We start from the raw sequence: 12,194 nt of genomic DNA on the forward strand, positions 1-12,194 counted from the left end.
GCTCACCCCATTTCTGGTTGTTCAGCATTTAAGTAGCTCCCTCATTTTGAAAGTTGACTTTTGGAAAAAGATGTCCTTACTGCCGGATATTGCACAGGGCAAGTGGAAGTTCTCGCAAGAGGACGACATCAACTTCCACTCTCTAGTCGCTTTGCGCTGTGGGGAAAGCCTTTCTACACCTGTTGAGCAAACCCAGCTTAAACAATTGATTGAGCGATGGAAGGCGAGACAACCTGCACAATTGGGAATGAAAAGTAAAGTGTAGCATTTAATCGACACCGGATACAGTCGCCATGGGGCTGCTTTATGGAAAGCAGCGCTATTATTCCATCTTTCCACATAACCAAAAGATCATGGACCGGGAACTGGAGGATATGCTGGCACAGGGAATTGTGGAGCCATCTAATAGTGCCTGGTCATCACCTGTGGTGCTGGTTAAGAAACCGAATGGGTCAGTGCGCTTCTGCGTAGATTATCGGAAACTTAACCAGGTAACAAAGAGGGATGCGTATCCACTAATATATTCACTTTTTATATTAGTCAGAATATGTGACTAATATTCTGGGAAGGCTTCGCGATGTCCCATTCCTGTCCACTATTGACATAAACAGCGCTTAGCGGTAGAATCTAGGGAAAAGACTGCGCGTTCACGGTGCCAAATCAGAGTCTGTTACAGTTTAATAGAATGCCGTTTGGACTTCACAATGCGCCAGCTACTTGCAACGCCTGACTGATGAGGTTCTGGGAGCCGACCTGGAGCCATATGTACGAGTATTTGTCTACTTAGATGACATAATAGTGGCCTCGTAAGACTTCCAGACCTACATTCCAGACGCTGAACTCTGTGTTGGAGCGCTTTTCGAAAACTAATTTAACGCTACATTAAGAGTTTACATTGTGAGAAGGTTATAGTTATACCATAACAAAAACCACAGCTGCTTACCTGTCCACAATTTCTCCGTAATGTAATGCAATCTTTTCTAGTCTTAAAACAAAGGCAGCTTTATCGTCACAGTAAATACTAATCAAATCCTGCTTGACAATCCGCTCGTAGTACGAGACTTCACTCTGGCTAATTTGTTCGCCTCCTTTGCTAATTTAAAATAAAACAATATTTAGTTAATTCCGAAGTTTTTTTTTTTTTTCTAGACATACACATGTTTAAACGTAGCTACTTACACTAGAAATAAACCAATTAACTCTGAAGCCACTTTATTAATAGACTGAATAACATTTTTCGATAAAATTACTAGTATATTGAAAAATCTGTAACAAATATTATCAATGAACGACTTTCCCATACTCTTAGATCTTGTGAACTATCATAATTGAGTTTCTACAAGTGATTCTAGTTTCAAGGAGATAACAAATATTTTGAGCAAAATCTGATTGTATATGAATATTTGTATAAAAAAAAATATTTTTCAGACAGATTTTGTTTTTTTGGATTTTTTTCCAAATACGGTGGTTCATCAACTTTCTCTGAACTTTCAGTCATGAACTTACAGAGATAAACCATCGCTTTTATTTATTTAAAAGATTTGACTGTAAAAAATATACAGTGAGAATTCTGGAAGATCTGAGAGAGCTCGGTTGGTATAAATGCCGCACATTTTCTAGGGGAGAAGAATTGCTAGCTACTCTCTGGTCCCATTCATTAATCCCAGACTGAAACTTTTAATTACAAACCCTTACCACATATTTACGTGTTGTTTACACTATAACGTTTAGTTTCATGAAAATTTGTTAATTTATAATTATAACTAAAATTTGCATGAATAAGTAGTGCGAATATAGCACACCACACAGCCTTGTGGAAAATAATGCGATTGTGGCCGCCACTATGCACGGAATGCTATGCTTACAAACTTACTTCTTTCTTTCTTGAATTGTAAAAGGCATCACATAACTCTTCAAGTACAACAGTAATGTGTTAAGGCCAGTTCTCAATTCTACACCATCTCTAGATTTAGTAATCTGAATAACTGTTTGAATTGAACATTCCAACAAACCCTTCCACTTGATTAAGCATGAACTGAAATGCACAGCATGACTTCAGAACAAAGTACAATCACAACACTTCATGGTAACTAACATAAAAATAGCATAGAGCAATCGTGAATCTTTACATTTATATGTCAACGTTTTCCACTATCTGCGAATCAAACTATGATGAACTAAAATTAGAAACAAGTCAAAGAAAAGAACAGACACACAGACAACATATAGTGACCGAAAATGCAGATCCAACCAATTCGTACATTTCTGATAAAAGTCCTTATGAATGAAGGGTGGGTGCACAAGAACTTTGATGCCACCATATTCTCAATGTTTTTCTTGATCATGTTTTATCATATGTAACAAAACTTGGATTTTTTATGACCAAAAGTGTATAAGTCTGAGTTATTTTTGTGAGAAATTCTAACTGGTTTTGGCAAGGATGTTCGGAATTCATAGGAAGTCCATTTGTAAAGAATGCATGATGACTAATTCCTTCTAGCTTCAGAAAATTTTGAAAACTAATTTTTATCGAATTGCCCACCTTCTTCACCAACCGGAAGTTCCATTTGACTGAGACATAACGGACATCGCTAGTAAATCTGCTTCTCATCAAACGTCACGTATGTTGATAGAAGAGCATGCCAGTCGGATTTTGTAAGAGAAATTGGCGGCCCCTTCTTCCATATTTTTTTAGGCTTCCTCATGTACTGTAACGTATTAACGCTAGATACTCCAGTCTAGCAAAAAGTTTACCAGTAATTGCAGATTGGATTTGACTCGTCAGCATCCCGTAAATTGATCAATGTCAGGTGAAATCCGTTATGATTTTATCTACTGTCGTTATATTACTGTTACATTTTGTAAATCAACGAAACGATAAAAACGGATAGGACGGTGAATAGAGAAATCTTTCCGTTCGATTTCACAGAGCATCAGCAGTTACGCCTGTTTTCCCAGCATGAAAACTCAGTATACTTTTCTTACAAAACGCTTGCATCAAACACTGTAAATAAAAAGTTGCAAATTACAGAATTATTTTAAAGAGAACTGAATTATTAACCTCAATAGCTCGTAATTTCTTTTCACTTCTTTTTTGCCTTTACCAACAATATTTGTCATTAGAAGTGCCACAATATTTGATGCATATTTCTTTTCATTACTGTTTGCATCTGGCACCGCTATATTGTGCCAGCTAACAAGCATTGAAACCTACAAAAAATAAAAATTAGAACGCAGAAAACCTAAAATATTGGCATAACAAAGAGTAGCTATTTGAATAAAATGGTTTATTAATGTTCTAGTGTTCAACAAATGACAGTCAATTACAGTGCCTAACTCTCAGACTGCCCTAAACACATACAAAATAAACTCTAGCGGAAAGTACCTTTCATGGAGTCGTATTGGCAAAAATCTGTCTTAAAAGAAAGAGCGTACCATTTCTAGATTGACAAAGTTGGCTAAAAATATCGTTATTGACTCCTAGTAGAAAGGTGGAATAGTGATCAAGCAGAGTTTTGACTTTCTTTTTTTATTTTTTAGTTTTCACAGGAAATACTTCTTTCATTTACAAAACTACGAAATGTAGGATTCAAGAAACTGATCTTTAAGTGCTCAATTTAACACAAATACGGGTCGGTCATCGCAGAAAGTTTATACTTTATATTAAAACTGTCCGGTAGGACAGTTGTATAAGGATTGATCGTCAAAAAGTGCACGAAAAAGCGTAACGTTAAAAAACACCCAACTTTGACAATTTTTTTCTCTTTTTCTATAAAAGATAAAATTCCCAAATTTTCTTTAAAATATAGGGCAAACCCTCCTTTATAACTGTAATTTTTTTGCAACCCCCCAGACCTAATAGATTTTGAGAAAAAAGTTGCCGAAAATGAGCAAAAACGGCATTTTCAGAAATTGTTGTTGTTCTTCTTCTTCTTCTTCTTGTTGTTGTTGTTACCTTTTTTGTAAACTACGTAGCGCCTAAACGCGAGAACCGATTTTCATGAATGAGGTGACATTCAATTCGGAATTTTATGTAGATGTGCCTTTTGGGGGTCTCGACGCTGTACACCGAATTAGAGAGGAGTTAGCCCCCTTAATGTAAGGCCCCCTTCAAAATTATTATTACTAATTACTCTGTAAATCATAGCCCGATTTTGATAAAATTTGGTAGGATGATAGAGTTAGGGCTCCCCTACGTAACATTAAAGCGGCGATCTGCTCTTACACTAGTTAAGGGGAAGTATAGCAATCGTTTCAAATTATCGACAAGTGAACTGATTTTCATGAATGAAGTGTCATTCGAATCGAAATTTTGTACAGATTTGCACTTTAAAAGTCTCGTCGCTACGCCTCATATGGAGGGGAGTTTGCCCCACCCAAGTAAGGCCGTTTCTAAAACTATTATTACCAATATTTCTATAACGCTTTGTCCGATTTTGATAAAATTTAGCACGAAGAAGTGATTAAAGCTCCTCTACATGGCTGTGAAGTGCCATCATGCTCTTACACCTACTAAGAGGAAGTACTGAAATCGTTAAAATTATCATTGGGTGAACCTATTTACATTAATGAATTGTCGTTCGATTCAAAATCTTTGCCTCTTTGCCTTTTAGGGAGAAGTACTGTAATCGCCCGTTTATTTTTCTTACTCCTCTTAAAAGGAAGGTCTGAAATCGCAGTTTAAATTTGCTTTTTACGTACAAATACCTTCCTATTTTATATAAAAAGGCTTTCTCAAAAAAATTGTTATTGAGGATGGTTTGGGGACCGCAACTATAATCATTCTTTAAAAAGATCTCTCCAGTGGTAGTTACGGTTCCTACTTAACACCTTATCAGGTTATAATGTTAGAATTGCTTATTCCAAATTTAAAAAAAACAGTAAAGCAGATATGTAACTTAGCAAAATAGACAAAAATGAAAATCTATCCAAAAGGTACAAAAATCTCCTTAACAAAAACTTACAGTTTAAAAAGTTAAGTATAAGGGTTGATTAAACGCCAAAAGGTACACAAATCAGCAAGTACCCAACATTTCATTCAAGCTTAGTTGATATAATTTAAGTAATTTTGCTGCATTAACTTTTCCTTCACATTTTTTAGAATTTATTAGATGTCACAGAACCTTATGCTGGCCATTTTCATCTACAAAAAATTTGTTGAAGTAGCACTGTAGATTGACTGTAATATCTATTAATCTATAATAATCAAACTATTAATTACAGGTTAAAAAGAAAACGTTATAAAAAATAAAAAAAATTACGAGGCTACAAAATTTAAAAACTTTTTTAAAAAAATGCTTACACCAACATACATCAATGATTTCCATTATTTTATTTTTAATAAAAATCGTCTGTTTAAGTTCATTCTTCGATTAAAGTAATTGTTACTTTATGTAGTAGTCAAACGTTTATAATAATAGGTAATAATTATCTGGCTTTATAGAAAATAATATAGTTTTCTTCAATCACACTCTCAATGTAGCTGTTCTTCTCACAATGTTATAATATGTTATGTAATATAAAATAAATAAGTATTGCATACTTTTAGGACAGATAATTATTCCAGTATTTTACTGTAAGTAAAATTAAATTACAATTGAGAAATGAATAATTGTTGAATAATCTACTTGTTATTAACTGTGTGTTATTTGTGCTCACGAATATTTCGGTTAGACGAATTCAAGTCTGAAATATTGTTTTAAATCCTCCGTGATTCAAATTTAAACAGTAGCCGACTCTAACTTTGTCTTTTTCTACTTTAACATGCATGTATAAGATGTGACAACTTCAGAATAAAGGGCATATTAAAGATAAATCAGAAGAATAATAATTATTTGGAATAGAGTTAAAATAAAGTACCTATTTAAAAACGAAGATATAATATACATTTTATCATAATTATAACCAAATAATATTATGAACGAACTGGCCAGCATAAGGGTCTGTGACATCTAATAAATTCTAAAAAATGTGAAGGAAAAGTTAATGCAGCAAAATTACTTAAATTATATCAACTAAGCTTGAATGAAATGTTGGGTACTTGCTGATTTGTGTACCTTTTGGCGTTTAATCAACCCTTATACTTAACTTTTTAAACTGTAAGTTTTTGTTAAGGAGTTTCTTATACGTACTGTAGAGAAGCGCCAATAAGTTTAATTTAAATAAACAAACGGAAATGCCACATTTTTTTTTTTTGCGCATCGACTTCGCGGTCATTAGCGCCCATTTGTTTATTTTTTTCAAATTTTATAGAAAACGTCTCGACCGATTTTTAGGAATCCTGATAGAGAGAAGGAGGCACTTGCTCTCGCCGAAAGCGTAAATTCTGAGTAATCACATACAATAGTAATAATAATAAATTTATTGCTTTCAAGTTACCACCATAGCAAGGGGGTGAGCATACAAAACTGATAACATAATAAACATTATAAAAAATATTAATTTGTTATTTTGACATTAGTTCTGGGTTCTTTGAAATCCGGTAAAATAGTGAAAGTTACTTAAAAATACATATGGGAATAAGAAACCTTATTAGACAAAATAATGGAAATCTTCAGCATCTTGAGATATAGATAAATGACCATAATAATTATGGCAATTATCATAACAATTATTGTAATATTTTGAAGAAATGAATGTTAAGCCAGAAAATAATTCAAACACAAAAGTACAAAGAGACAACAATAGTACATGTTTGGCCCTACAATAATATTGATCTTAATCTTAATGCCTCGATAGTATATTTACAAATACTGTTTGCTTTGATATCATCTAAGCACAATAATTTTTCAAATTGGACGAAGTTATAAACCTGCTCCTCTTGAAAATAACATAGTAAGAATTTACTTCTCAGCCAGTCTAAAATTTTACATTCTGTAAAGAAATGACAAAGATCGTCCTTGGACCTAGCCTCATTACACAATTTACATTGGCTTTCAGGAAGAAATTTGTATTTCAGTCCATTAATCAATAATCGAACAGATTTTTTAGAAGCTAGTCTAATCTGAGAAATACTTCTGATTTTACTGATTTGAGGAATTGAATTCAGGTACGTTTCTTGGCCACCTAATAAACTAATATTTCTGTAGAACAAATTAAAAGTTGAATTTATAGAAATCTACATCTTTGCTCAACAAGCGGTTACTGAATGCGCTAATAAAGTCTTTTTTATATTTTATAATGATATTATGGTCCTCACAGTTCCAGATGTTCTTTATTTACCAATAGTAGCTAAATAACTTTTTAGTTGTAGAGCCCAGTTATACGGTAAGAAAGGGCAGTCGGTAAGAGCTTTCAATCTTCGAAAGGCAATATAAGGCAACCTGTTTCGAGGTAATTTCAAAACTTTTAAACACCAACCAATCATTCTGGAGAACACTTTTAGTTTTAAATGAGATCGCCCTGTCTCAAGCCGAATTAGAGCATTCGGAGAATTCAAGGACAAGTGTAACAGATATTTTAAGAATTTGGTTTGACCTTTCTTAATGATATCGGTGTAGCTAGTAATCATATACTCATGCACATTAAAATAGAAAAAGACAATGTTAGTGTTGGTTACTGTTGATATATGAATCACGGAATTAAAACAAAATTTGAATCTTTAATTCGTATGACAGAAGATACGAGAGCACAAATTACACACATTATAACAAATAAATTATTCATCTCTCAATTGTAACTTACTGTAGTCCCTTTAATTGAGATCTTGTAGTATAATATTTTAATAAATAGCTGCTCTAAAAATATGCATATATCTTCATCAATTTATACAATGGCGGGGCTTACAATTTAAACGAAAAGTTATAAATTTGCTAAAACGTTCGCTGGAATCAATCCAGCCTAAAACTTTTTTTTTTATAGGTTTCAGTCAACTCACATCCCGATATCGCCCACCTCTCACCAAAAAAGGTAAGGCTTTTTCTGCTACCCCACATATAGAAGTGAAAACGTATCATAAGTCAAAATAGACAATTTTTCCAAAAATATAGTGGGTTTAAAATAAATTACAACTAGGAATTAGAAGAAATACACTAATAATTTTAGTCTGACAAAATGCTTCATTGTGATTTTCTTTTGAATAGTTTAACTATCATTACCCAAAGGTAATTACAAATAATGAAACAACTTTGTCATTGAGTAGACACATACTTACAATTTGACAATAAAATTGGTTCACACCTGTTCCGCAAACACCACTATTAACTGCATACAATATTGGTCCCATCCAATGCATTGCAAAGCAGTGGAATATTTCTCTTGTATTATAAACAACTTTTATAATAAATGCACTCGCATTGGGATGTAGCTTTGGATTTCTCAAACTATTATTGAAAGACTTCATCCACATTGGCATTTTCTAATAAAAAAAAAAAAAAAAAACAGCGATACTTTAGTGAACAAAACAACAGTTTAATTAGATACGTTATATGTTGCAACATTCACTCCTTTGCAATTTTATTAAAACTATTCTGCAGGACAGTTGCTTAAGGGTTGATCGTCAAAAAGTGCACGAAAAAGAGTAACGTTGAAAAACACCCAACTTGAACGATTTTTTCTCGTTATCTAAAGAAAAGATAAAAAACCCAAATTTTCTTTAAAATACAAAGCATATCCTCGTTTATAACTTTTTTTTTTTGCAATAACGTAGATTAATTAGTTTTTGAGAAAAACGATGCCAAAAATGGGCTAAAACGGCATTTTGTTTATAAACTAAAGTGTCTTTTTTGAATATAATAACTTGCCAAAAAGTGTGTAATTCTTAGAACAATATTTTTACATAAAAGAAGAAAATTTCAATTAAAAAAAAAAATTTTTTTTTTACTTGTCCCGATGGAATGTTAATATCACATTTTCATTTTTAAATGTTCTTTTTTTTTTTTTTAGATTAACGGAACTATATGAAGAAACGTGGTCATGTGTCGCTTAAGGACTCAGTATAAGTCTACAGATCTGAGGGTCGTCATGATAGCACATGCTGTAGCTGGGGCATAGATCAACAGACCCCCAACTCAATACATAAATAATTGCCTAAAGCTTCCTTTAAAAACCAAAGTGATACTCACATCAGCTTGTGCATTGGTTCTTCCTATTCTTGTAATCAGCGCGCAGATTGTACCCATACATTCATGTTTGTTTAAATGATCAATTTCCAAATTGCATCCAATGTATACACGCTTGTCCTACAAACAATAATATTGCTAAATTATTCAACATTTTGATGGGATCTTGCCTAATTCAGAACTGACGCTTTCCAATAAATTAATGCCGATTTCCAAGTAAGAACGGGGTCGAATTTGAAGTCATAGTTGCCTATAACGCTGCATATTTACTATGTGCGTTCACACCTAAATGAAAATATTACTAGTACTGATAGTGCAGTGCTACAAAACCAAGTTCAAAATTTTGGTCTGTTTTTTTTTTCTGGAAGTTGCACTCACACTTGAAATTTATTGCAAAATGGTGTAATGATAATAGTATGAAGCTGAATCATAAAAAATGCTGTTATTTCATACTAACCTAAAAGAAGAACGGTTTTTATGTCAAAGCAAATGGTGACTTTAGGAACATAGCATACGGTTTGGAGGAGGTTCCTTGTCATAAGTTAAATAAATAGGAAGATGCGTTTAGTCTAGTAGAAGAGTATGTACCAAGGGCTTTTTAGCCAAATTCTAATTAAGTAATTTTACCTTACAGGTTATATACAATGGCTTCTTTTACTTACTGAATGATCAGGAAATTATATCAAATAGCTAACGAATCTTCGCGTGTTGTTTTCTTTTCCCCTTTGTCTATCCTTTTTGTTTATTCTTGGTTTTCTCTTTTCAATATAACCGAGCTACGGAACTAAGGCAAAAGTATCGAGTTTTTTCAAGATTTTTCTTGACCAACTTCCAGCTGTAGAGAAATCGCGCTTCTTTCAACCCACCAAGTCTTCCCTTCCTACCACCATCCTACTGTGGGTTTATGTGTATGCACATATTATTGCTTACTACATCAGGTAGTCGCTAGTGGCCGCTGAGTAAAACAGTTTAAGAGACTCAAGAATAACCACAAATAAAGATCATTTCTTCAGCGTTCACATCTAAGAAATCTTCGGGATTATGTTGATACCAAAGTAGTGCCCAGTTTTTTTTATTTCTATGACAGAAGTTTTGTGAAGTATCGCTTGAATTGTTCAGAAGTAATTTAGTTAAAAAGAAATCAGAAGCGACCCAGTCATATCTTAAGGCTTCAATAAGTTGTTTCAAAACCGAGGAAGCGAGAAGATTGGAAGATTTCATTTTTAAATATACTACTGACTGGAGATACTGACTGTCCAGAGCTTCTAGCTGCCTTTTTTTATGTGCTAGCTCAATCACTGCATGCACCAATGTTGTTCGCTGCCCTGCTCAGACGCACATACATTCGCTAAGAGCTACGTAATTTCAAGAATATATTCTGAATTGAATGGCCACATACACAGTGGAGACGACTTTCAAGCAGCGTCTGATTTTATTAAGAAACAATGTTTAAATATAAACAATTAATAAATTGTATGTCATTTTATACCTACATGTTTTTATTAACTTTTGTGTAATTGATTTATATGTTACAATGACTTTAACCATTGTTATTTATTTATTTCAAATTTTTAATATAGAAGCATTGTACCTTAGGAGTTGTATGATGGCCGACGAAATCATAAAGTTTACATTCTTGACTCACAATAGTTGAAGTGCTGTTAGTTTCTGTATCCTTCTCATGTTCAGTTCTAATAAACGATGGGTAACATTTTTCCATCTGCACAAAACAAATACGTTAGTTTTCACTAATTCAGGGACCTAGCGTGGTTCAACAAAATGTACAAATTTGGCCCAAACCACTCATAATGTGTTTAATATTCTGAAGGTACCTTATGTCTAAAGTGTATTTAGATAGTCGTTGGGCATTCAGTATCGGGCGAGGACATACATTCTCCTTATGTCTACTAAGTAGTTTATTAACTTGTTCGGTTACGTGCATGGTAGTCTCAGAAAATACCTCCACACATACAGTGTGTTAGTCTAGCTCCTATGGAGGCTGCTATAGGAGGGAGGAGTGGGAACGTCTTTTCTCTTATACTGACAAATTATTGTATGACTTATAATCGTTAAGATAAGTAGGGGATCTTAGCACCCTGAGACCAGAGGGCTCAAATCGCAAAAACAACTAGTGGGGAAGTTCCTGGATCAAGTAAAGAAAGGAAGGAAGCCAACTAATAATCAGGAATGGCACAATAAGCCTCTCTTAGAAGCAGTGCATTGGGAGACAAGAACAATTTAGTGTTTTACTTTAATATTGTATGAGCTAGTATTAAGAAGTTAGTCACTTAATAAAGCTGTACGGTAAAAAATATTTTCCGAACCAATTTTTAAATGAATGGTATAATTTCATCAATTTGGATAATGCTGAAAGAGAAACATAGCGGCTGCCCAAGAATAGTCAAGTCCTCACACCAAACTTTTTTACAAAATTAATAACCGACAAATATTCTTCAAAAATTGGTTCCCACAACTAAATGTGATGGAAAAAACTTGCTGATTTGTGTACCTTTTGGCGTTTAATCAACCCTTATACTTAACTTTTTAAACTGTAAGTTTTTGTTGAGGAGATTAAATAGAATAAGTCCAAACGTATTTAGATTTACTTTATAGCTCCTCTGGAGGGTTTAGATTAGTGGCCCAAGAATTTACCAATAAAAGAATTAAAGCAAGAATAAAGAAAAAATCTTAGTAGATAAAGCGAATTCTTATTAAAGGCAAAAATAGTTCATGGGAATGTTAACTCCAAACGTTTTGAGAGCGTTGTGTCTGCTATTGTACTACTCCGAAATATGGGCCAATATCTGTAAATCGTGGAAAATTACTTCTTTAAACTTTGTTATCGTGGCCGCGAAGTAGCCTTATCATTATGTGTCAATAGAAACTGGATGTAAAACTCTTTAAGTTGCTATTTTTAAAAGAATAGTTTCTTATGAATCAAGTTGTTGCAAACGAATCTGAGTAGGTATCCCCTCATTTGTTATCCCGAAACGCTGTGTGAATGTGGTGATAACAATTGCAATCGAGTGTAACAAATTCAAAACCTGTTGAGTCCTGGCTCAACAAAATATTTTATTTACAGTGGAGTCTCGGTTATCCGTCATGACCGGGACCGGACACGTGACGGATAGTCGA

The 12,194-nt window shown here is 33.5% G+C and overlaps 1 protein-coding gene across 10 annotated transcripts in view; it reads right to left on the reverse strand.

Moving 5' to 3' along the window:
- The window catches only part of LOC141459222 (DNA-dependent protein kinase catalytic subunit-like), a 123,651-nt gene that overhangs the window by 16,742 nt on the left and 94,715 nt on the right, over nt 1–12,194 (reverse strand). For 9 of the 10 annotated variants that reach the window (XR_012461424.1, XM_074138031.1, XM_074138034.1 and 6 more), the window contains 7 exons: nt 10,651–10,779; nt 9,063–9,179; nt 8,153–8,356; nt 3,062–3,210; nt 1,874–2,035; nt 1,180–1,266; nt 944–1,093 (listed from right to left, as the gene is read on the reverse strand). Coding sequence is in view for 8 of the 10 variants with exons in the window: in XM_074138031.1 (XP_073994132.1) it covers nt 944–1,093; nt 1,180–1,266; nt 1,874–2,035; nt 3,062–3,210; nt 8,153–8,356; nt 9,063–9,179; nt 10,651–10,779 (998 nt within the window). In the remaining 2 variants the exon portion in view is untranslated. The remainder of the gene's footprint in view (nt 1–943; nt 1,094–1,179; nt 1,267–1,873; nt 2,036–3,061; nt 3,211–8,152; nt 8,357–9,062; nt 9,180–10,650; nt 10,780–12,194) is intronic. The other variant, XR_012461425.1, reaches the window with a different exon arrangement.

The sequence above is a fragment of the Rhodnius prolixus genome, unplaced genomic scaffold, assembly GCF_049639745.1.
Source record: "Rhodnius prolixus isolate KJV_2025 unplaced genomic scaffold, Rpr scaffold_11, whole genome shotgun sequence".
In the NCBI taxonomy this organism is placed as follows: Eukaryota; Metazoa; Arthropoda; class Insecta; order Hemiptera; family Reduviidae; genus Rhodnius; species Rhodnius prolixus.